At 32.4% G+C, this 27,340-nt stretch overlaps 1 protein-coding gene across 8 annotated transcripts in view; it reads right to left on the bottom strand.

Annotated features, from left to right (window-relative positions):
• LOC114329435 (G protein-activated inward rectifier potassium channel 3) overlaps nt 1–27,340 on the bottom strand; it is a 202,949-nt gene that overhangs the window by 60,018 nt on the left and 115,591 nt on the right. The window contains exon 1 of one of the 8 annotated variants that reach the window (XM_028278535.2): nt 2,075–2,337. The exons of the other annotated variants lie outside the window; for them this stretch is intronic. Coding sequence (XP_028134336.1) covers nt 2,075–2,205 — 131 coding nt within the window. The 5' untranslated portion in view covers nt 2,206–2,337. Of the gene's footprint in view, nt 1–2,074; nt 2,338–27,340 lie in introns of those variants that run through there. 8 annotated transcript variants of the gene reach the window in all.

Genomic DNA, 27,340 nt, shown 5'->3' with positions numbered 1-27,340 from the left:
CTGTGTGTACCTTCTAGGAACATTCCTGGAATGTTTTGTGTTATTAGTGTTGCGGCCTTGTCATTACTAGTACACACAATTAAGCATTTAACAAAGTGACAGCAGGTAGAATGTGTTTTAGCTGAGTAAAGCCTGAAATTTGAACTATTTGAATAATATTTCGAAATTATTTTCAGATCTTACCGATATCTCAAGGGTACCTCGCACTTTGCCTATGTAATCCTAGGTTTACCCATAAATCTAACTTTACCCGTAACATATACATGACGAAAAACGCTGTTTGACGTCAACACCCACCACATATTCATGGATGTCAAAGCGGTATATGACTCCAGTTTGGTAGGGGAGCAAAGTATGCTAAATGTGCAGTCACTCGAGCGTTATGCGGTGGACCTATTGGGTTGTGAAGAGTAGGTCCTAAAACCAAAAAAAGTTAAGTAAAGTTTTCCATTTTAGCGGGCGCTTTCCATTTTTTAATTTAATTTTCCATTTCCAACAATCGTTTTTCCGATTATAACGCCATCTATCCATAATTCGAAAAAATGTTTAGAATAAAAGTTACTTAATTTTACGTATGGAATCAAAATCTGCAATAAAAATGGGGGGCTCCTATTTAAGATTTTAAAGTAACCCCTCGCCCCACCTCCGTGAGGGGTCTTGTTTGGTGCCATTCGATAGATTTTTCAAAAATATTGAATAAGTGTATTTTACAGTTTTTCGATCTGATGTTTATTTCGCGAAATATCGCGGAATTCGTATTTAAAATAATAATTTTACCCCCCACCCCTCTCCCTGGGAAGTCGTGTTTAGTATCATTCGATAGATTTTTAAAAAATATTGAGTATATATTTTTTAGTTTTTCGATCTGTCATTCATTTCGAAATATTCGCTTTTTTCTTGTGAAACTTTGGGACTCACCCATTTCCTTACGCCCGGCTCAAATCGTCAGATTTTTGAAATATACACTCTTTTGGAGATACTTACATAACTTACCTTATCTTAATCTGACAAATTTGAGTTTTTTAAGGATAGATTTTTTTTCGGGCCCCACTTAACGATCTCCCCTGTGCTAAGGGCCAATTTATGGTAGAGGTACATCTGCAGGGTACCAGGTCAAATTAAAGAATTTCCATTTATTTTACGCAGGCTAAGTATCTCTAGGAGTAATTAAAACGATCGAAAATATCTACAGAACAACACAATAAAAGTTAAAGTAGAAGAAGACTGACTGACCCAATTGAAGCTGGGAATGGGACAAGACAGGCGGATTTCATAGTTCTCTAGATATTATTCAGCCTAATAAAGGATGAAATAATAATAAAAAAGCAAGGACTAAAAATGCACACAAAATGGGAGAAAAACAACTTAAAACAATCTGCTATGCAGACGATGCAATACTAATCTCTCAAAGGGAGGTGATTTGCAACGTATGCTGCACCAATTTAATATAACTGTCAGAAAATGTAACATGTTAATTTCCCAAAAAAGGAAAAATGCATGGTTATAACAGCAAATCTACTAAGATCTAAATTAGAGCTGGAGGGCCAGAGAATGAAAAAGTTGTGGAGTTTAAATATCTAGAAACTACACTCGAAAGCTCGAAACAGAAGTGGAAGATCGAGTGAATAGAGCAAATAAAGCCGCAGGTTGCCTGAATGAAACAATATAGAGAAATAAAAATATCGATAAAGAGATGAAAGGCAGAATTTACATAACAGTAATCAGACCAATAATGACATACGCGGAAGAAACACGACCTGATACAGACAGAACAAAAATAATGCTAGAAACAGCAGAGATGCAAACTCTTCGAAAAATTGAGGGTCAGACACTATGGGACAGAGCTAGAAGTACAGAGAACATATTAATAACTGGGCAAGAAGATTAGAATGGAACTACCGCATAAGCCGAATGATAACAAATAGAGTAGTAAAGATGGCGAGAGACGGATCCCCAATAGGAAGACGGTCAGTCGGAAGACCACGAAAACGATGGAATGACAACTTCCTGAAGATACATTGAAACAAGAGACAGAGGTCTATACGAAAAGAAGAATAATCATTAAAATGACTACCTGATTCGTTGGTTTCTTGGTCTATAAAAACCGGTCTCTATCCTGCCATAATCAGTGAGTGTTACTAAAATATTTCCTGGAGTAGACGGGTCTCCAATCAGTATTGTCGTGTCACTTCCGTCCGTGCTCATGTTTCCGAACAGATCACAAACACTTCTCAGTTGTCACAGAAACTAATAACTTAACACAGAAGTCATAATTTGCAAAGAAGAAAATTAACCGGGAGACAAATTATTATTATTCTACACGTTGATACTAAAAATTAGCAGGGTGATGTGAAATTTAGAATTGATCTGTTTTCCTTACAATTCAAGTTTGTTATCGCGATATCTACGTGTCAGACTTGTTTAAAAAATCTTATTCAAAGAATCCAGATTACACACAACACAATTCAAATGCATGGTTTTGAATAAATTTGCTGAAAGATTATGTTTTATTTAAAGAAAGAAGAATCGAGTTTTCTGTTTAAATGTAGATTTGGAATAATCAGATACTTCAGTGACCAATTGAATAACTTGTGTTGTTTATTGATTACGATTCAACATTGATGCTTAGTAAAAAGTATGCCAAAATGAAAGTTAGGTACGTCAATAATAACGAAATAAAGGACTACCGACTAAAAAAAAATTAAAAATGGTGGATCTGGATCAGTTGTTGATCTGTTAATAACGAGTAGTCGCTTGTAGAGATGTTGGAAAATTTCACAAACCTTGGAAATAAGCATGCCAAAAAAAATGAATCCTAAAAATATTAACAAGGTATTTTAATTTCATACTGAATTCAATACAACAGAGTTTCTTGAGAGATTCTGCGGTGGGCACTCAATAACAAAGGAGTCCCTGGTGAATATGTAAATATGTATGGAGGAGTAACGACTAGTGTTAGGACAGGTGTGGGAGAGACTGATAAATTTCATGTCAAAGTAAGATTGCACCATGGCTCTGTGCTTCGTCCGTATTTATTCTCATTAGTTTTGGACCAGATAACAGCGAAACTACAGGGTAACATTCCATGGTGCTTAATGTATGCTGATGATGTCGTGTTAGTAGGAAATAGTGAAAAAGACTTAGAACAAAAACTGGAACAGTGGAGGCAAGCTCTGGAAGAAAAATATTTAAAACTTAGTAGGACAAAAACAGAGTATTTGGAATGTTCATTTAAAGATGGAGTTACTACAAATAAAATGTTACCTTTGGATGGTGAACTGATTGTAAAAAGCAATAGTTTTAAGTACCTGGGATCGGTATTACAGAGTAATGGAGATGCATGCAGTAGAATTAGGACTGGATGGATGAAGTGGAAAGAAGCGAGTGGTGTGTTGTGTGACAGAAAAATTCCAATAAAGCTGAAGGGAAAATTCTATAAAACAGCCATAAGACCGGCTCTGATGTACGGAACTGAATGTTGGGCAGTGAAGAAGAAAGAGGAACAACGAATGTATGTGGCGGAAATGAGAATGCTTAGATGGATAAGTGGAGTGACAAAGAAGGATAAAATTAGGAATAAGTGTATTAGAGGAAGTCTAGGTGTGGCACCAATTGATGCCAAAATGAGAGAGCATAGCTTAAGATGGTTTGGTCATGTTCAACGTCCAGACCTTAATCACCCAATATGAAGAATAGCTGAAGTGCAGATTTCTGGAAGGAGTAGGAGAGGAAGACCAAAGAAGACCTGGGGGGAGACGATAAGGCAGGACATGTTGGCAAAGGGGATTGACATTGATATGACCCAAGATAGAATTGTGTGGAGAAATGCAATTAGGGAAGCTGACCCCGCATAGGGATAAGGCAAAGAGAATGATGATGATGACTGAATTCAATACAAAGCATTCAGCATGCTCAATCCTGTTTGGAGGTCTGGAGAGTATACTACAAGGACAAACATCCGAATATTCCAGTTAAATGTCATGTCTGTTCTACTCTACGGATGTGACCTGGAAAGCGACAAAAATCCTTATAGAAAAACTGCAGGTCTTTCAGAACAAACAGAAAAACTGCAGAAAAACACCATCAGAAACGAAGATTTACTACGCCTGACCCAACAAAAGAGGGTAGAAAATGAAATAAAGTCCATACAGTGGGGTTGGACACACTCTGAAAAAATAGTTCCAGTATTGCAAAGACTGCCCTAGAGTGTAATTCCCAAGGTAAAAAGAAAAAGAAGTCGCCCAGCACAAACTTGGAGAATATCCATCATGGACGAGATAAGAGGTCAAGGTGAAAGCCTTAGCGCAAAATAGATCCAGTTTTCAGTGAAGCTCTATCATCCACTGCTATTCTCAGTGGTACTGGATGAAGCAATAAAGAAAGTCAAGAGAAGTTTGAGAAAACGACTGTTTTAGGCTACTTTAATAATGCAAAAACTAATTTGACTTTGTCTTGCTATGAGAAGGCACTAAGAATAATTAAATGTTTTTAGTAATGTTGGGTTTCACAGCTTCGTTCTTAGATTGATCGTCACCCAATCAGTGATGTTCATAAAATTTTGTAAGACGTTTTCGAGTAAGGGCTCTAGATGTTCTCTTTTATTTAGAAGTCTTTAATTATCTACACTAAAGTGTTTGTATATTTGTATCCCATATAAAGTGCTTTTCTCCTAGTGACATGATACGGTCAAAGATACATTGGCTTACAGGGTAATTCTTACACTAGAGATCCATGCCTTTAAAACGGATCATATATCTGAAAATATTTTCAGGCCATAATAGTAAAAAGATCTTCTCCAAGATAACAAAAATTATACTGAAATGATGGCATCTACTGAGCTAAAATGATAACGAGAACATCATTATAAGTTAGAAAAATCAAAATAGGATCTTGGAATCTTTAGAAATTCTAGTTCTGTAGAAAATGTATAGTTAAAAATATAGAGTTGGTAGATGCGTTTAGAAGGAGAAGAGTACCTAAACATTATTTGCATTCAAGAGACGAGGTGGAAAGGATAAGTAGTAAAAGAAATACCTAGATGAAGGATACAAATTGTGGCATGAAGGGAAAAGTAATATGAGGAATGGGGTTAGATAAATGGTGACACAGAAATGAAAAATATCGTAGTAGAAGTTGATAATGATAAATTATCAAATTCTCCTCAAATCGGTCTGGATAATAACCAAAGAAAAGTTTTCTTTCGATAAATTGGGAGACATAGTGAGTGATATTCCATCACAGGGAGGGTCACAATAGAAGGTAACTTGAATGCATACATGGAGGACTATAAATGAAGCTTTGGAACTAGAAATGAAGCTGAAGATATGCTGAAATTAGCAGTGGCGTTAGATACTGTGATTGCTGACACATTTTTTCAGAAGAGGAAATTTCAACTTATTGCAAAGTGGACAAAATCATTCCCAAATAGATTATTTCATGACAGGAAAAGAAGATATATATGAATGTAAGTAGTGCAAGGCAATACTTAGTCAGATTGTGAGCCAACAACATAAGCTGCTTGTGCTGGATATTAACGTAAACAAGCGAAACTGAACCAAAATATTATAGAGGATCATGAAAAATCAAATCTTCTTCTTCATGTACCATGTCCTTTCAGAACGTTGCTTACCATCATAGCTATCTTAATTTTATTCACTCTCACCCTAAATAGCATGCTTGTATCAACACCATACCAATCTCACAAGTTCTTCAACCATAAGGTTCTTCTTCGTCCTGGACTGCGTTTGCCTGCTATTTTTTCTTGCATGATATTTTGTAGCAACCTTTATTTGGGACCTCTCATTACATGTCCGAATGTTTGAGGCTTTTTATAATCTCAGTAGTCTTGCTGAAACGATCTAGTATTGTGGAGTTTCGAATCTTCTCCACCCAGGAAACTTTTAAAATTCTTCTATAGCACCACATTTCGAAAGTCTCAAGGCGATTTAGATCGATTTTATTCACAGTCCAGGACTCGACACCGTAAAGTAAGACCGAGATCACGTAGCAGCGAAGTAGGCGGATCTTCAATGCCAATTTTAGGTCTCTGTTACATAACACTTTGGACATTCTTCTAAAAGCGGCTCTAGCCTACTAGCCTGCTCTATCCTAGATCTAATTTCGCCGTGACTTTCTGCGTTACAATTTAATTGCTGTCCAAGGTAAACGATTTTATCAACTTCCTCAAGTTTGGTATTATTTACATATTATAGACGGCTTTATATGCTGTTGTTTACTTATTACGAGTATTTTGGTTTTCCGTATGTTCAGATCCAGACCTGCCTCCCTACAACTCTCAACGACACTATCAAGTAGTGTTTGCAGATCTTCTTGAGTAGAAGCTAGGAGTACTGTATCGTCCGCATATCGCAAATTATTGATGACTTCGCCGTTCACAAGTATCAAATCGTGGATGTTAAACCATGATAAATAGTTCTATTTAAGGCAAAAATAGTTGTAACAATGTGTGGAACATGAAAGGAAATGATAATAGAATTTGGTGGAATATGACTTGTATTATTTAGAGATACTGGTATTGAAATACTTAGAAAATCCTCAGGAAAGAAATAAGAATAAAGAGATCTGGCGGTGGTCAAACGAATTACAAATAAAAATACAGGAGAGGAAAAAACTACCTAATCAGTGGCAAGAAAATAGGTCGGTCATAGCTAGTAGCCATACAAGGTCGCCAAAAAGGAAGCGAAAATAGCAGTAGCAAAAGCTAAAGCAGAATTTTATAACAGGAAGGGTGAAGCAACTATAAATAAAAACATGAGCGAAGGTAGCAAAATCTTTTAATTAGGGGTTAGGTGCATAGTCCTTATTTATTCTAATTAGTGATGGATGAGATAATAGGTAAACTAAAGAGTAACATATTCCCTGGTGCTTAATGTATCTTGATGATCTAGCGTTAGTAGGAAATACTGGAAGGGGATTTAGGATATAAACTGGAACAGTGGAGAAAAGCTCTTGGGGAAAAAAGGTTTAAAACTTAGGAGGACAAAAACAGAGTATTTGGAATATTAATTTAAAGAGTTGCTACGCAAATACAAGAAAAGTTAATAAACGTATCCGTAAAAAGTATCCATCCCTTCCATTACCATCATATCTTGATGATTTTTGATGATTTTTTTCCAATTAAATATGCCCTTTATATCTTGCTTTTTAAATGACTAGGAAGAAAGTACTAGTAGATGACAAAAAGTAGTATAATAAGAAAACAGTTAACAACATAATAGTCTTGACAGACCTATTAAAGAAGAAATCGAATCCCTGTAAATATAAATTCACTTGATTGTTCTATACCAGAAACACATTAATAACAAAATTATTACTATTATTACGAATAACCTTATTAGGAAACTAACTATTTCTATTTATTAAGCTCAACAGGCCGTGAAGGCCTAGGGCTGAAAGACTTAATTTTTCCTTACAATTACTATTACATATTTATATATAATGCTATATCCTATACTACTATAATATATACAATATTACATTTGTTTGTATAAAACACTTAATACTACACTTAACATTATAGTCTTTCCATACATTTCTTCACCACTTCCTTCCATTGTTTTCTGTCCAAAGCTTTTTCTTTCCAGTTTACAATATTACTTTGTTTTAAGTCTTCATATACGCTGTCCTTCCATCCCCTTCTTGGTCTTCCTATTCTTCTTTTTTGTATTGGCTTACGTAATAGAACCATTTTTGGCATTCTCGCCTTTCCCATTCTTTCTATGTGTCCTAAGTATCGGATTCTCTGTGCTTTGATTGCCGTCGTTATTTTTGGTTCATTATATAGTTCTTCAAGTTCCTTATTATTTCTTCTTCTCCATTGACCGTCTATTTTTACGCCTCCATATATTGCTCGTTGTATTTTCCTCTCCCATCTTTCTAAAAGGTCTATTTCTGATTTTTTAAGCACCCATGTTTCACATGCATATGTAGCTGTAGGTCTGATAACTGTTTTGTAGATTCTTATTTTTGTTTTTCTTGACACATCTTTGGATTTCATTAATGGACGCAATGCTCCATACTTTTTGTTTGCTTTTGCTATTCTTGCTTTTATTTCCCCTTCCCCATGTCCCTTTTCATCTACTTTTACACCCAGGTATGTAAATTCTGAAACTCTTTTAAATGCGCATACATTTTCTCCTTCTATCTCCAATGTGAAATTGTCTTCATTTTCTTTATCTGTTTCTCCCATTATCATGTATTTTGTCTTTTCCTTATTTATGAGAAGACCAAAAGGTTTGGCTTGTTTTATTATATTGCTCATTAATTTTGTTAGCTCTTTCTTACTTGTCGATAATAATGTTAGATCATCTGCGAATGCAATACATTGGTGGCCATTTTTAAAAATCGTTTCCTGTGTGCTTATTTTACTTTTCCTGATTATTCCTTCCAGTATTACATTAAAAAGAGTCGTTGATAGTGGGTCTCCTTGTCTTAATCCTTCCTTTGTTTCAAAATTATTTGATTTATGTCCCTTCCATGCTATTTCGTTTGTGGAGTTATCCATAGTCATCTTTACCATCCTGACGATTTTACTTGGTATGCCCATTTCTTTCATTAGTGCGTACATCTGTTGCCGCTTTACCGTATCATAGGCCTGTTTAAAGTCGACGAACAGGACGTATACTGCTATTTTATGTTCGTAGCACGTAGTTTGGATTTCTTTTAACGCAAATATTTGGTCTGTCGTCGACCTATTACTTCTGAATCCTGCCTGATATTCGCCCAATATCTTTTCCGTGTATTGATTCAGCTTTTTTCTTAAGATGTTTGTCAATATTTTGTACACGACTTCTAGCAACGCGATACCTCTATAATTTTCACATCTCATTTTATCACCTTTTTTATGTATGGGGCATATCCTTGCCCTGGTCCATTCTCCTGGCATTCTTTCTGTTTCCCATATACTTTTTATCAGGCTATGTATCTCCTTGTGTAGTCTTTTTCCTCCTGCCTTTATCATTTCCGCCGATATTTCCGTTATTCCTGGGCTTTTATTGTTTTTTAGCCCTCTTATTTCATTTTCTATTTCTTCCCTCGTAGGTGTTTCTATTACTATATGGTCATCTTCAATTTCCTGGATTGTTCCCCTTTCTTCTTCGTTTTTGTTTAAAAGTTGTGTAAAATAAGTTTGCCAATTTCTCATTATTTCCCCGGGTTCATTTATTAATATTCCTTCCTCATTTTTCATATATGGGTTATGTTTCTGATATGCCCTTTCCATTTTTCTTGTTTCCTGGTAAAAGGATCTTATTTCCTTTTTTTGGAATTTTTCCTCTATCACTTTTAGTTTTTCTTCGTTGTATTTTCTTTTTTATTTCTGCATGTTCTCTTCATAATTCTCTTCAATTCTCTATATTCTTGTGTGCTAATGTCACTATTATTTCTTAAGTTTTTTATTCTTATTTTTCTAATTTCTTCTGCTATTTTTTGACATTCCTCATCATACCATTCTTTTGCTTTTTGTTTTCTATTACCTTTAATTAATATTTCTTTACTGGTGTTTAAAACTGCTTCTTTTATGCTTTCCCACTTTTCTTCCGGGTCTAGTGTTTCTGGTTCTTCGTTTAGTCTGCTGGTTATTTGTTGTTCGTACTTCTTCTGTGTCATATTTTCTTTTAGTATTGCTGTGTTGAATTGTTTTTTGATTTCTTTGTCCCTTTGATTGTCTTTCTTTATATTAGCATTTATTCTATAGGCTGCTCTTACCAAAAAGTGATCTGAGTCACATTCCGCTCCTCTCATACTTTTTATATTTATTATATTATGGGCGTGCTTCTTCTCTATTAATATGTGGTCTATTTGATTTATTGTCCTTTTGTCAGGGGAAATCCACGTTCCTTTATGTATATCTTTTCTGCGTTGGTATGTGCTTTTTATTACCATTTGTCTTTCTGTGGCAAAACCTATAATTCGTTGACCATTATCATTTGATACATCGTGTTTACTGTATTTTCCTGTTATATTTTCATATATATCCTCTTTTCCCACTTTAGCATTGCAGTCTCCCATTACTATTTTGATATCAAATGCTGGTAATCTGTCATATTCTCTCTCTAGTTGCTCATAGTATGCATCTTTGTCTTCTTCGATGGCGTCTTCTATTGGTGCATGTACATTTATTATGCTTATGTTTCGTTGATTCCCTTTTAACCTGATTGTGCACATTCTATCTGATATCGGCTTGAAATTCATCACTCTGGTTTTCCATCTTTTCTGTATGATAAAGCCTGTTCCTAGCAATCTGTTATTCCCCCCACTTTTAAAAAATACTATATCATCTATTTCTACTATTTCTGTGTCTAATTGTTTTGTTTCTTGTAAAGCTAATATATCTATTTCATATCTTTTTGTTTCTCTAATTAATTCTTTAAGTTTTCCCGTTTCATAAGTGCCTCTTACGTTCCATGTTCCCAAATTAGTTTTCATTTTCTTGTTTTTAATCCCAATCGTCTCCTTGTCCATTGCCGTTGTTGCTACCGTTTCATTTACGTCGTTTAGTTTTTTTGGTTTCTGTTTTGGTTTTCTATTTTTAAGAGTTGTTGCTGATGTTTATTCCATGTCCATACCTCCTCATTTATTTTTATTTTTTGAAATCCTACCTTGACGCTTTTTCCTTCCAATTTAGCCTCTTTTGCCTTCGTTCTGATTTTACCCTGTATCATCCGTTCATTTTTGTCCATGTCGTCATTAATATATATTTCTTTTCCCTTTATGTCTCTCAATTTGCCTTTATTTTTCATAATTTCTTCTTTGTCCGTTGCATTTTCGAGCTCAATCAAGCAGGATTTACTTCCAATTTTTCTTGCGCTTTTTATTTTTGTCTCAACTTTTAGTGCATTGCATAAAAAATCTTGGACGTTATCTTTTGTTATGTTTTGATCGTAGGTATCCATATCTACTCCCTGCAGTATTATATTATTTCGTCTTTTGTCCTTTTCCATTCTGTCTATTTTATTTTCCAATTCTTCCACTTTTTGTTGGGTTTCTCTGTTTTCCTGTTTCAGCTTTTCATTTTCTTGTCTGAGTTCCTTCATTTCCGCTCTGTACTCTTTTTGCTCTTCTCTTAGTTCCCTTATTTCCATTGTGATAATATTTAGGCTCTCCAATATTTTTTCTAGTTGCCTATCATTCCCAGGCGACCGATGTACTTTTTTACTTCTGCTATCGTCTGCCTCATCTTCCGATTCATCTCCTCTTTTTCTTGTCTTTTCGTCCACACTATACTCGTTCTCAGCCATTTTGTACGTAGCGTTAACTGGGCACACCCGTTTCAACCACGAGGAGGTATGCCCAATTATCCACGCACCAAAATTGCTTTTGTTTTTCGGCAGGTGTTTCTATTTTTTTTAAATCCGGCAACACCGCTTGAAATTTGACCAGCGTTCGCCAGTGTTTATAAGCTTATCTGTTAGCTGTTAACCTCACTTTTATTTGTCCGTTTAGTATTTTATACTATTTTTTACCGTTTTTACTTATATTATTCTTGCATTAGGTAGGGCACAGTTTATACCTTACCTTTTTCACTCACTCAGCATTCAATGTTCGCTGCACCACGCGAAAATCGGGTAAAATGCAAGCGAAAATTAAAACACTTTGTTTTCTATCTAATGCCACGTTGCCACAAGGTTAGGAAACTAACACTCACATTTAATATAAGTTAATTACCTCATAAAACAATGCTGCTGTTTGTGTTTTGATTCACTTTTTAATTAATATATGCGTCAGTTCAAATATAATATAACTAATGAGTAATTGACATTTTATCTGTGATTTAAATAATAAAAGCAGTGTAATAATATTCATCTTATCAATCTCTAGGAATTCCCTCGGCTTTTATTTGTTATCACATGAATGATGATTTGATAATATACTTTTATCAGAAGCTAAACCTATGTGACTTAATCAGCAGCTTCCTTTTTCTCGTGCCAAATTTAGGTTTGTCCATCACTACTTTGGTTAATTACCATAAAAATATTGGAATTAAAGAAGTTGTTTGCTACAACATTTCATTTTATTATAATAACCGTGTCTAAAGAGGATCACCAATAGATTTGTAAATGCTATCTGCTACACTGTAGTGGCGTAAATAGGTACGGTACAAAATCTACAATCACAATATTCAATTTAACCAAAATCTTCAAAATTTTAAAGTTACTAAAACGAAAGCGGAAGTAGATAAAGCTTAAGTTTGATCAGAAGCATTTAAAATAATTACGATGTAAAGTGAGAGTTAAACAACAATACTGGGAGACATTCGAAATAAACAATGGACTAAAACTGGGAGACACACTTTCACCACAACTCGTCAACTTATCTCTGGAACACATAATTAGAAGTGCAAGAATCGAAAAACCGAATACAGAATTTCATCGAGAAGGACCAAACTTACTGTTGGCATTTGTAGACGATATCGATCTAATAGGAAACACCAGATTAATGATGAATGAGACTTTCGACAGGTTCGAGAAGGAAGCAGAGAAGATGGGGCTCCTAATCAATGACACTAAAAAGAAATACAGTAAACTTTCTCTTAACGGATACCTTTCTTTGCCGGACACCTCCTCTATATAGACGATTTTTAAAACAAAAATCATTCGGCGATATATAAACCTGTACCCTTTAACTCCCTTAGACGGACACTCTCAACAAAGGACGCGGACAGTACATGACGTGTACATGCGGAGAGTAAATGAAAAAAGTTTACATTTTATTTCAAATATTTTACAATATAAACGACGTGTATAATACATTTATTATTTCAAATCATTACAGATATCCACGACGAGGTATTTAATATTTTTCACGTAATCAACACTCATAGTGGAGTCACTGAAGGTGGATATGAGCTATTACCTCCGATTTCGTTGAACCTCCATCGATTGGTATGAAAATTGGTGAGTGGTTAGAGGATATCTCAAGGAACAAAGGTGACATGGTGCCAATTTGCGCTTTTACCCTAGGGGTGGATGCCACCCCTTCGCGGGGGTGAAAATTATTTTATTAAAAGTAACCCCATAATTCGATAGAGGGACAAATTTCAAGCAAAATTTGTTTTATAAAGTTATTAAAATAAATCAAAACTTTTTGAGTTATTAAAGATCAAATATTTTAATTTTTCTTGAGAAAAATGCATGTTTTTAACCAATTTTTCATCAATAACTCAAAAAGTGTAAGTTTTCACAAAAAAGTTATTATCAAAATTGAAGCTAATAAAAAATGAAATAAATCCCTTACTACAAAAACCTTTTAATATTAACTAAAAGTGAGTTATAGGTAATTGAATGTACATTTTTTTCGACGAGTAAAAAACTCATAAGTATTCAAACTAACATAATGGGAAATTGATGCAGTTTATAACATAAACTTATTAAACATTTGTTAAAGTACTTAAAAATATTAAATGAGCCCCCGAACATGTTGATAGCGTTAAAATTTATGCTCCAAAATTTTTTCAAAATTTATCTTTTAAAAATTTTTCCAAAAAATGTTATTGTTTTTTTTAATACCTCCTTTCTTGTTTACGATATCAGGTTTATCTAAAAACTGTTTGACAGTTAATTCCAAATGCTATTTAAGCACGTTGAACCTTATCTTTTAAACCCCTTACTTTTTTAAAAATATAAGGTTAAATGACCCCGGTAGCATGGTTCCCACAGCAAAATTTAAGATTTAAACGTTTCTATCTCGGTTATTTTTTACCCTATAGAAATATTAAAACAGGTAAAATATTTGGCACAGAAAAAACTAAAATTTGGTTATATATAATTTTTTAACGTATATTGAGTACTTTTGGATTTATTATCAAAAGAATATGAGAATTACAATAATTTTAACAACTATGATTTTTTAAATTATACATTTTTTTCAAAAATATGCATTCTAAACCGGTCAAAATTATCGAAAACATTACTTATGCTAATGTAAAGAAGATATTGTAAGGATTACTATAAATTTTAATTTTTGTGCAAATTGTGTATGTTTTATTTTTCACTTTTTCCTAAAAAATTCGAAATGGTTCTTTTATTTTCATTATAACTTGCTTAATTTTGACGATATTACCTTGTTCTAAAGCTCATTTGATAGGTAGTCGGAAGTACTTTGGCAAATGTTTAGCAGGAATATTTTATACATTGCATCGTTTTTCCGTTATTTAAGCTTAAATACTTAGATTTAAGTACTCGTCGAAAAAAATACACATTCAATTGCCAATAACTCACTTTGAACTAACATTAGTTTAGTTCTTTATATGAGGAATGTATTCAATTTTTTATTATCTTCAATTGCAGTAATTATACCTTTTTTGTAAAAGCTTATAGTTTTTTATTTATACGTGAAAACCCTATTTAAAACCTGAATTTTTTACGAAAAATAAAATCTTTGGTCTTTAATAACTCAAAAAGTGTTGATTTATTTTAATAACTTTATATAACAAATTTTGCTTATAATTTGTCCCTCTATCGACTTATGGTATTATTTTTAATAAAATAATTTTCACCCTCGAGAAGGGGTGGCATCCACCCTCAGGGTAAAAGCGCAAGTTGGCATCATGTCACCTTTGTTCCTTGAGGTATCCTCTAATTACTCACCAATTTTCATGAAAATCGATGGAGGTTCAACGAAATCGGAGGTGAAAACCTTCAATGACTGCACTATCAGTAAATAATAAAAATTTAATGTGTGTGTCCGTCGATGAAAGAAATGCGACACCAGAAAGTTGTAAAATAATTATTCTTTTGACTGAAACAAGGATTTAAGAATTTTAACCGAAATGTCTGATTAAGCCTATTCAATAGACGTGGTTGTATTTTGAATGTTTTTGCAACGTTAATAATATGGGGTCCGACAAGAGGAAGTTTCAAATTTGAAAGAAAAGTCGATGTGGTTCATTATGGGGAGAAGCATAAGTTAAGTGTTGGACAGTTAACAGAAACATTTGGAAGTGGAAAACCTCAAACCAGTGAAATTTTAAAACATAAAAGTGAAAGTTAATAACATTAATCAGTTTTCTGAGAGCGGAAAACTCAAAGCGAAAGGAAATTTTTAAAAACCGAGGGTGCTGGATTAGACCTAGAAATACTTAATTGTTTTCTGTAAAGTGCAGTCTAAAAATATTCCTGTTTCTGGTAAATTATTCAAGAAAATGCATTAGGAGTTGCAAGGGAACTAAGCGTTGATATGAAAGCTTCTGTAGGCGACAAAATATTTCCATTAAATCTTTATGTGGCGAGGCAGCTGCTGTAGATTTATTATTGGTTTCTAATTGAAAGGAAAAACTGCCTACTTTAATAAAAGTATACGCTCCGCGAATCATTTTTAACGCACAAGAGACGGGATTATTTTTTAGAGTTTAGAGCATTACCCAAGAAAACTTATACTGTTAAAGGATAAAGATGCACTGGACGTAAGGCTTCTAAAGATAGGATCACAATTCTATTTTGCACCAATATGATGGATGATGGGGGACAAAGAAAGGCCACTAGTAGCCGGGAAAAGTGAAAGTCCTCGTTAATTCAAGGGTTCACACGCAGAACAATTACATATCGAATGGTACAGCAATAAGAAGTCGTGGATGACAAATGACAAAAGAAATCATGAAAGACTGGCTAAATAAATTTCATAGAAGAATGCAGAGAAAAAATCAAAGTTCTCTTGTTCCTAGACAATGCTGTGTCTCATCCATAACTTGTGTTATGTAATGTTAAATTAATGTTTGTGTTTATATGTATATACACCTACAACATAATATGTATATATGCATGTGCATGAATATATGTATTATATTCATGCACTTATTTTTTTAAATTTTAAGTTAACATATTTTTTTGTCTCTTCAACGGACACCTCCTTTAAACGGACACTTTATGCGGAACAACTACTGTCCGTTCAAGGGAGAGTTCACTGTATGTATATGTATATGAGCCGCAATAACAAAAGAAGAGACAGAATCGGTCAGAACATCACCATCGATCACTTTAACTTTGAGAGCGTCAGAGAATTTAAGTATCTTGGAACAACAATAACTGAAGACAATAACAGATCACAAGAAATAAACAATAGGATACAAGCCGACAACAAATATCTTTATGCCCTTCAAAACCTTATAAAATCAAAACAACTAACAAGACGTATAAAGATACAACATATACAGGGTGCGCCAAACCTCTGGTTTTCTTTGATTACGGCTAAACTATGGGATATACAAAAAATATTTTATAACAAAACTAATATGTATCAAAGACGTCTACAATTTAAAATTATTTTCGATTATACAGGGTGAGTCAGAATGACGGTATGAACCAAAGTTTTGTTTTTTTTTAAATGGAACACCCTATATATTAAATCATTTTTCGATACATTTTTTAAAAATATGAAGATTTTGTATAAGGTCTTTTTGCTCTAAAGTTAATAATTTTCGAAGTATTTACACTTTTATTGAGAAAAATGGTAATATTTATAGAGCTGTGGATTATGTTCCCAAGGTAATAGAAATTTAAGTGACGTGTCAAAGTTTTTCTAGTATAGTTTCATTTTTAAATAATTTAATGTCTTTTACATATAGCCATAAAATATACAGTGTGATCACTATTTGCAAATACAAAATTTTCTCATTCTTTTTTAAATAGAACACCCTGTATATTAGTATTTCATTTTGTAGTGAATATTACAACCTTTCTTTTGGTATAAGATTATATGTACCCAACATATTTCGTTTTGTAGATATTTGAAAAAATAACTATAGATTTAAGGCTTTAGCGGATTTTTTTCAAAAAAAAATTATTCTCTTGTTTTAGAAACATTCACTAAAATATAAAGATAAAATTGAAACGTAATTAAAGTAAAAAACATTTAAAATAAAAAAGTTAAGATGAAGCGTATGCTACAACTTAATTGAATGTAATAACTTTAAATTATGTTACAAAAATTATTTTACCATAATAATAAATGTAATTAATATGCATAAATTAATTATTGAATTAAATTAACAACCAATTTTAAAATCTATCCTAGTAATTTTTCTACCCCAGCAATTTTCCTGTACCAAATTAATTGTTAGTTAAATTGTATTTACGAGTATGGTAAAATAATTTTTGTAACATAATTTAAAGTTATTAAATTCAATTAAGTTATATTTCCATATGTTTTATTTTAATCTTTATTACGTTTTTAATTACATCTTTGATATTTTATTGTATATTTTCAAAACCAGATTATAATTATTTTGTTTGCAAAAAATATTTTTAATAAAATATCCGCAAAAACGTAAAATCTATAGTTCTTTTTTAAATATCTACAAAACGAAAGACTCTAGGTACATACAACAAAGAGAGGTTGTAATATTCACTACAAAATGAAATACTAATATACAGGGTGTTCCATTTAAAAAAATGAGAAAATTTTGTATTTGCAAATAGTGATCACACTGTATATTTTATGACTGTATGTAAAAGATATTAAAGTATTTAAAAATGACACTAATCTAGAAAAACTTTGACATGTCAATTAAATTTTTATTACCTTGGGAACATAATCCACAGCTCTATAAATATTACCATTTTTCTCAATAAAAGTCTAAATATTTCGAAAATTATTAATTTTAGAGCTATAAGACCTTATACAAAATCTTTATATTTTTACAAAATGTATTTAAAAATGATTTAATATATAGGTTGTTCCATTAAAAAAAAAACAAAACTTTGGTTCATGCCGTCGTTCTGACTCACCCTGTATAATCGAAAATAATTTTAAATTGTAGACGTCTTCCATGCACATTAGTTTTGTTATAAACATTTTTTTGTATATCTCCTAGTTTAGCCGTAATCAAAGAAAACCAGAGGTTTGGCGAACCCTGTATAAAACAATCATACAACCCGTAGTGAAGTATGGAAGCGGAACGTGGACGATAACAAAGGCAAAGGAAGAGAGACTACGTGTTTGGGAAAGAAAAATCCTAAGGACGATCATTGGTCCTGTGCTTGATGAAGCAGTTGGACTAACAAAGAACTCGAAGAATTATACCCAGATGCCAACATCATAAAAGAAATAAAGTCCAGAAAACTCAACTAAGGAAATCCCACTGTCTTATCCCAGTGCCAGTTTGCATTGGGTTAGTTTGTTCTTCTTCTACTTTTACTTCTATTTTCTTGTCCTCCAATGGGCAGGGTACCTCAGAAGACATTCTGACCAAAGAACAGTAATGCTGGTATGGGAAGAAGAACTGGAAGAAGACCATATGCAGACGCCCTCGAATCCGGTGGCGAGATAATATAGCAAGAGACCTGAAAGCTATGGGCGTGGAGAATTGGATAGAGATTGCTCAAAACGGAGAAAAGTGGAGGCGTGTTATCTAGTCGGCTAAAACTCACGAAGGGTTGTAACGCCACGGAGTAAGTAATGGTAGGGGAGCCCAATCGGGGATTTTTGCAGTTACTCGAGCACGTCAGATTATCATACGGGGAGAAACCTTGTACGCTGAAAATATACCCCTACCATATTTTGGATCTCAATACAATGGCGTTCGTTAAGTGGTGCCAGAAAAAAATTTCTATCCTTAAAAATACTCGAATTCGTTAGATTAATATAAGGTAAGTTAAGTACATGCAGAACAGTGTATATTTAAAAAATCTGACGGTTCTTCAACGTCAGATCAAAAAACTAAAAAATAAGTGTTCAATATTTTTCAAAAATCTATCAAATGATACTAAACACCACCCCCCCCCAAGAAGAGGGGTGGGGGTAAATTTAAAATTTTAAATAGGAACACCGCGATATTTCGCGAAATGAACATCAGATCGAAAAACTGCAAAATACACGTATTCAATATTTTTGAAAAATTGATTGAATGACACCAAACACGACTCCCCAAGGACTTGGGGTGGGCGGGTAACTTTAAAACTTTAAATAGGAGCCCCCATTTTTTATTGCAGATTTGGATTTCTTACGTAAAAATAAGAAACTTTTATTCGAAACATTTTTCCAATTATGGATAGATGGCGCTATAATCGGAAAAAACGATTGTTGGAAATGGAAAATTAAATTAAAAAATGGAATGTCCCCCCTTAAATGGAAAACTTTACTTCACTTTTTTTGGTTTTAGGACCTACTCGTCAAAACCCAATAGGTCCTCAAAGCGCTCGAGTGACTGCACATTTAACATACTTTTCTCCCCTACTATAAGTATTTAAAATGTTGGAATCATATGGAAAAGTTTTTGTTAATTTTTGTTAATTAGTTTTTATTAATTTTACGAAAGAAAGTTTATCTTCATACCTTTTTATTTCGGAGTATCGAAAATTGTTATTAGAAAAGTTGTTTGGAATTAATAACTATGTTTTAATATGGAATCATATCCTTTTAATTGAAAAAAAAATTACACATTTTTCTCAAATTACCGACACATAACATAATTTTTATTTATTACAAATATAATAACCCTTCCGTTCCGATAAATATGATAAGCAAATTTTAACAAAACAAAATACATTAAAAATCTAATCAATATTGAAGAGTTAATAACGTTTTTTTTTCTATCAGAAAGAAGAATTATCACATTTGTAATAAAAAAAAATTTTGTTCGACGTCGGCATTTTGAGAAAAAATTGCAAAATTTTTATTTTCAATTAGAAGGATGTAATTGCATATTAGTGTATAGTTTTTAATTCTGAGCAACTTTTCATAATAATAATTTTCGATATTGTGAAATATAAAAGTAGGTAAACTTTACTCTTGAACGAAATTCATATTTTTGACTCGTATAAAAAACAAAATTAATAAAATTTGATATCTGATAGGAGTCTTAGATTTTAGACCATGCAGAGATTTTCATGAAGAATAACTTTTTTTCGTAACATTTACATTAAAACAGATTCCCATATAATTCCAACTTACGTAGACACACTGTATAAATTAGACAAATATGTAAACTGTCGAGATATAAGAAAATCGTAATTTTATAATAAAAATATAATAGTAAATGAGTAGTATTACCTACTCAATTTAATTTAATAATACCTGATAGAAACATCTCTTTTATCTGCAGAAACAAGAAATAAACAAGATCTTGAAGATAAAATAACATATTAAAAAATGGGTAAAAAAACATATTTTACATAAAGTACCTAATAAAAATATAACAACAATGGTTCATAATCTTGTCATCATAAATAAAACAAAAAATCATAAATAAAATCGATGTTAAGGTTAAGGATGCAAGAGAAAAACAAATACCTACTTAAATAATATGTGTTAAGCAAATCACGTACATAAGTATTAAAAACAAACAAATATTTAGAATTCAAATTTAATTATTGTTATAATTAAAAAACTAAAATGAGGAGGGTGAAAAGTCAGAATCAAGATCTTGTGGTACTCACTGATGCCGAAACTCACAAATAACAAGAAACGATTTTCAAAATATCAAAAGGTTTATCATAGTATTTCATTAACCAAGCTGTCATCATCATCACTAACTTTACTTTATCTACCGCTGCTCTGAGGAGTTCTATAGAACTGCATTTAAACCAGTTCCTTAAATTCTTCAACCATGACACTGTCCTTCTTCCTATACTCCTTTCTCCTCTTATCTTTCCCTTTATTATTAGTCTTAGTATTTCATATCGCTGTCCTTTCATTAAGTGTCCCACATATTGTAACTTTTTTATTTTGATTGTGTTTATTATTTTGTATTCTTTGCCATTTCTCGCAATACTTCCGTGTTCGTTTTCTTCTGTGTCTTCTATTCTAAGCATCCTCTGACTGTAGCTTACTTATGTATTCTTGCTTCAATGTCCAGCGTTCAGGTCCATATTACAGTATCGAGAATATGTAGTAGTCCAGAGAAATAAGATTTCTCTCGTGACACATCCCCCTCCAGGCCGATACCAAATTTTTTGAGTAGTATGGACATCTATATTAATAACCTATATGTTTCCTGCAGCCGATTTTGATGATATACATAATAAAAACAAATGCAGATCAAAAGACGGTAAATTTTCGCTTTTCTCGTCTATTACTAAAAAGTATAGTATTCTAAACAAGTTTGAGTATAAGAAACTCATAAATCATATAAAAAGCTTCAATATAGCGTTCGCTGGATATGTCTATCCATCTTTGTTGCTTAGAAAATTGCAAAATGACTCATAAATTTTGAGATTATATAAATGTTCATAACTTAAGTAAAAATTAACTTAGAACCTTCTTGTTACACCGAGTGCTGAGACTTCTTGTGCTTAAATTATATTTTAAATTTCAAAGCAATTGGTCAAATAGTTTAAAAGTTTAGTACATTCTTTCACGGTTTTTGCTCTAAATTTTAAAGAACCGCTTGGATTGACATGAAATTTGGCATACGTATAGCTTACATGCCAAAGAAAAAAGTGATATTGTGCCGAGGTGTGCTTTTGCCCTGGGGGTGACTTTCACCCCCTGTTAGGGGTGAAAAAATATATGTCCAAAATAAGTCCGGAAATTGGTAAACTGACTAATTTTAAGTAACTTTTGTTCTATAGACCTTTTTCGCCAAGTCAACACTTTTCGAGTTATTTGTGAGTGAATATGTTCATTTTTCAACAAAATAGCCACATTTTAGACGTTTTTTTTGCAAATAACTCAAAAAGTAAGTATTTTGTCGAAAAAAACGTTCTTAGCAAAAATATAGCCTATAAAAAAGTAAAAAAAGTTTTGTACGCGTTAGGTCTCTGGATCTCGTAGAACCAGAGTTATAGCCAATGAAAAATAGATTAATATTCACCAAATTTCAAATAGTATATTTCGACGTCAAATATCCAAAAAATTAAGCACTTTTTGGGGAAAACCCTTTATAACTTTTTTAAAGTGTTTAAAAAAAGCTTTATTTTGTTTTTACAAAAAGTTTCTAGCATTAAATTTAAGCAAGTTACGCTCAAAATAAAGTTGGTCCCTTTTGTTTTGGCAAAAAAAAAATCGGGAAGACCACCCCCTAATTAGCAACTTAAATGAAATTAATCGTTACCGCTCCACAAATTATTTTACTTATGTTGTGTTTATATGATCTGAAAGTTTCATTGATTCAAAGTGCTTATTCTTGAAAAATCTTGGTTTCAAAGTAAAATTTTTAAAAATTTTAATTTGGAAAAATATGTTTTTTTTCAGAATAACTTAAAAATTGTTAGAGATACCAAAAATCTCGAAAAAAAAGTCAGCATTGCTTTTCTGAATATCATGTATTTTTTTGTTCTTTTGTTAGACAAAAATTGATTAAGATTTGGTGTTTCTAAATTTGCATACATCCGTGATCAGTGACTCGTTCAACCCCTTTTAACTACAACCTTTTCATTAATAAGGACTTTGAACCGATGAAACTTACAGATCATATAAACAATACATACACGAGTCAAGAAACTTGTGAAGTCGTAACGATTAAGTTCATTTAAGATACTAATTAGGGGGTGATTTTCTCGATTTTTTTACCAAAACAAAAAGGGACTAACTTTATTTTGAGCGTAACTTGTTTACTTTTGATGCTAGAAATTTTTTTTATAAAACAAAAATGAAGCTTTTTTCAAACACTTTAAATAGGTTGTAATGAGTTTTCCCCGAAATGTGCTTCATTTTTGGTTATTTCACGTTAAAATATTCCATTTGGAATTTGACGAATATGAACCTATTTTTCATTAGCTATAACTCTGCTTCTACTAGGTATAGAGACGTGATATATACACCATTTTTTAAATTTTTTACAGGCTATATTTTTGCTAAAAATGTTTTTTCGGCAAAATACTTATTATTTGAGTTATTTGCGAAAAACCGTCTAAAAGCGTGGTTATTTTGTTGAAAAAATGAATATATTTACTGCAAAATAACTCGAAAAGTATTGACTTAGTGAAAAAACTCTATAGAACAAAAGTTACTTAAAATTAGCCAGTTTATCCATTTCCTGACTTACTTTGGACGAATATTTTTTCACCCCCAAAAGGGGGTGAAAACCACCCCCAGGGCAAAAGCACATATCGGCACAATATCACTTTTTTTCTTTGACATGTTAGCTATGTGTGCGCCAAATTTCATGTAAATCTAATAAGATGTATAAGCGGTTCTTTAAAATTTAGAGGTTTTGCGATATTTTACCGTTAAAGAACGGACTAGTTATTTAGTTTGTTTTTCCCAAATTCATTTTTTTTGCAACACTATAACTTAGAAAATTATGAGGTTACAGTAATACTTCGGACAGGTTATGAAAGAAGAACATTTATACTATTAACTTAATTAAAAAAAAGACAAAAAGTAATTTTGAACAGTGTAAAATTATTTTGCAAAAACATGTCGATTTTTATACACATTTAGAAAAAAAAGCAATTGTCCTAGGACAATTAGGGACGAAGTTAGCCCCCCTTTTTTTAATTCACATGTTCTTGCAAAATAATTTTGCAATATTTAGAATTATTGTTTGTCATTTTTAAATTAAATTAGTAGTGTAAATCTTCTTCTTTTATAAACTATCCAAAGTATTACTGTAACTTCATCATTTTCTGACTTATAATGTTGCAAAAAAAATTTGGGAAAAACAAATTAAATAACTTTTAAACTATTTGACCAACTGCTTTAAAATTTTGGATATGATTTAAGCACCAGAAGTCTCAGCGTTCCGTGTAATAAGAAGGTTCTAAGTTAATTTTTACATAAGTTATGAGTATTTATATAAACTCAAAATTTATGATTTATTTTGCAATTTTCTAAGCAACCAATAAGGTTAGACATATTCAGCGAACGCCATATTGAAGTTTTTTATACGGTTTATGAGTTTCTTACTCTCAAATTTGTTTAAAATGCTTAACTTTTCGGTAATAGACGAAAAAACCAAAAGATTAATATTTTTTGATTTTCATTTGTTTCTAACTATGTATATCATCAAAATCGGCTGCAGGAAACATATAGGTTAATAATATAGATGTCCATACTACTCAAAAAATTTGGTTTCCGCCTGGAGGGGGTTGTGTCACCAACAGGATATTTTTTTTCCTTATTTATCTGAACTATAGTAGCATCTCGAGCTCCTACTCTCAGTTTTAATCTAAGGTCTTTGTTGCAGATAATTGTTTCCATTTTTATAAACGCATTTCTTGCTATTTCTATCCTGGTCCGCATTTCTGTTGTTTGATCATTATTGTCTGAAATCCAGGTTCCTAGGTAAGTATTTATGTTTATCGACCCTTTCAATTGAGTTGTTCAGAAGAGCTTGCCATAACACGGTGTCATCTGAATATCTTATGTTGGTAATAGATCTGCATGAATGGCTTCACTATATATGTACATTATATAGTAATAAAGACATAATACATCCCTGTCTAACTCCTCTCTTCATTAAAAAAATAGAAAACACTAGAGAGATTGTGTATCCAACTGTGTTAAATTTAGCCTTGATGAATGTAAAATGGAAAGAATTTCTTTACTAAAGCTACATAGTAGGGATGGCGGTTTTTGACAAAACACCGGTTTTCGGTTATACCGTTTTTTTTTTGCTTACGGTTTAACCTGGCGGTTATAATCGGCCAAAAAAACCGGTTTTTGGAAAAATCGGTTTTCGGTTTTTTTAATCCAATAGGTTACAAAGTTACATTTACAATACACTTTAGTTTGCGATACTCCATTCGACTTGATATCAATATGATCAAAATTAGTAATATCGAAAGAGCATGTATTACTTTTAACACGTTTGTATATTTGTAGAATAAGTATATTTTAACTCATTTAATACTTCCTGTATGAGCGTATCGTTTTGAAAATGTAGAGAAATTCTTGGAGATTCGTATTCGTAATCAGTAATTCGATATTCATATTCAGAGCATTATTTTTGGTAATCAGAAAAAGTCATTCACCCACTTTCAATGTCAAGAGTTAAGTGTGAAAAATAGATGATGTTTGCGTCTAATTCAACCAGATCACTTCTTATGTAAATATTATGATTACAAATACCTTTTCAAGGAAATATTATAATAAAACTTAATAATTGTTTCTGGCTGATGTGAGATTGCACTTTCAGTGTGCTTCTCTATTTTATAAAATAAAATAAAATTTGAATTGTGGTTTTGTTTGGAATAATTACTTGAGAATAATAATTATGATTGGGATCCAAAATAATACCTAGCCTAATCCTAATCCTAATCACCGTAAAAACCTAATAACCGGTTTTTACTTTAAAAAGAAAAAAACCGGTTATAACCGGGACACAAAACAACCGGTAAAACCGGTTATTGCGAAGTAAAAAAACCGGTTTTAGGTTTAAACCGGTAGGTTTTCCCATCTCTACTACATAGATATACTACGACGGACTATCTACTACAAACGAATTAAAGCTTGGCAAGAATGACAAGAGTAAAGAGGGATTTTAAAGAACATTATGGAAATCTCTATTCACATATTTTTGAATTGTCATATTTTAAAGAATCCTAGGCTAAGACATTTGCTGACATAATCCTACAAGATTACATAGACTGACTTGGTAATATACAAACTTAAAAACAATTGTATTTACAATACAAGAATAAAAAACCGCTAAACGCCGTAAAAATGAGTGGCGCATAAAATATTCCAGCTACAAAAGATCTGATATGAATGTTACGTGGCGCGAAAATGGATTTTCATTTGATGCAAAACAAAATTCTAGTTTTATTTTAAAAGATTTTTCCATAATATTTGCTAAATTTGAAGTAAACGCGCCACAAAAGAGTAACTTTGATACAGTTTGAATTTTGAAACTCTTTTGTGGCGCGTTTACTTCAAATTTAGCAAATATTATGGAAAAATCTTTTAAAATAAAACTAGAATTTTGTTTTGCATCAAATGAAAATCCATTTTCGCGCCACGTAACATTCACATCAGATCTTTTGTAGCTGGAATATTTTATGCGCCACTCATTTTTACGGCGTTTAGCGGTTTTTTATTCTTGTATCAGGAGTTTTTCAAAGTTATTTATAAATTAAATGTATGAAGTTGAATGCAATGTTCCTCTATTACACGTCAAGCTTTATAATTGGTCACTTTTGTTGCATTATCTCCCAAATCATCTAGTGTCCATCGAATGTACACTGGATTTTTTTCTATTCGAAATTGATTGAAAAAAAAAATATATTGATATGGCCGGTAAATGAAGTCGGATTGCCCGTTGCCAGATCAAATTTAGCGTCGTAACCACTACAACCCATAAACAATTTGGGGAATAATCGTTAATTGGATTATACTTTTGTATTTTAATAACTTCTCTAAACGGCTTAACCGATTTTGATCAGTAAACATAAGTTTGAAACGTATTGACCAGTAGTATCTGATGGATCTAAGGTCAAGTATGATAACTGAAGCTATTAGGTACAGGAATTATTTAGCTTTCGAAACCGTTTTTCCCACAGAAAATAGATTTTATCATATTTATGAAGCCTATAACCTAAAAATTTGTATTTTCCCGGATATGAGGTATACATCGTTAGATTCGTCTTGAGTCCTTATACAAACGCTAAGTTATTGGCACAATTCGTACGTTGAAATGTTGAGTAATTGTCGAAAAACCAAAATTTTCAAAGTTTAGTTTTTCAGTTTTTCGGCTATACTGAGCCGTGTGTATGTCTGATCCTGACGGCTTGGACACCATTTGACTTGGACACCTTGTTAGTCAACACTATTGATTTGATATATTTGCGGTTCTCATGCCTCTTCTTGATCCGAATATATATACCCCCAAAAAATATGCCGTTTTGTACCTACAAAGTCCTATAGCTGGCTTATGGGTGGTCAAAAGTCACAAACTACACCGGTTCTAAATCGGCCCTGACCCCCTCTTTAAATACAGAGAAAAAATATCAAATCGGTTTAACTTTCAAACACACATACATACATATCCACAAACATTTTCCATTTTTTAAATAAAAATTGAGTCACATTTCTAAGCTCTATAACTTTTGAATGGTATAACCGATTTTCAAAATTAGACATGCTTTGGAAAGGTAATGATCAGTTCTATTAGAAACCGCAAAGGTTGGACTTAAATTTTCGAAGTTTTTGGGAGTTTTGGGGACCAGAACGAAAAACAGACCCTAAATAGGAAGGGCCGTAAAATCGACACCCTTGGACCAAAATGGATGGTTGACATATGAATGGGTGAGTCTTTTTCTGAACTTGAAGATGGGAGTTGGCACAATTTTCAATTCAGTCAGATTTAGAAAATTGAAAATTTCGTGTATATAATAGTGTCGCGTGTAGGGGGGTGTATTTCTGCGCCACTGGCGAGAACTGCCGTTATCTGGTAATCTTTCCGATATAAAACTAACAGCTTCGATAACTAATAAATCGAAAACTA

Source organism: Diabrotica virgifera, chromosome 1, assembly GCF_917563875.1.
Source record: "Diabrotica virgifera virgifera chromosome 1, PGI_DIABVI_V3a".
Taxonomy (NCBI): Eukaryota; Metazoa; Arthropoda; class Insecta; order Coleoptera; family Chrysomelidae; genus Diabrotica; species Diabrotica virgifera.
The sequence above is the reverse complement of the archived record's forward strand: the minus strand, read 5'-3'. Positions and strand labels throughout refer to the sequence as shown.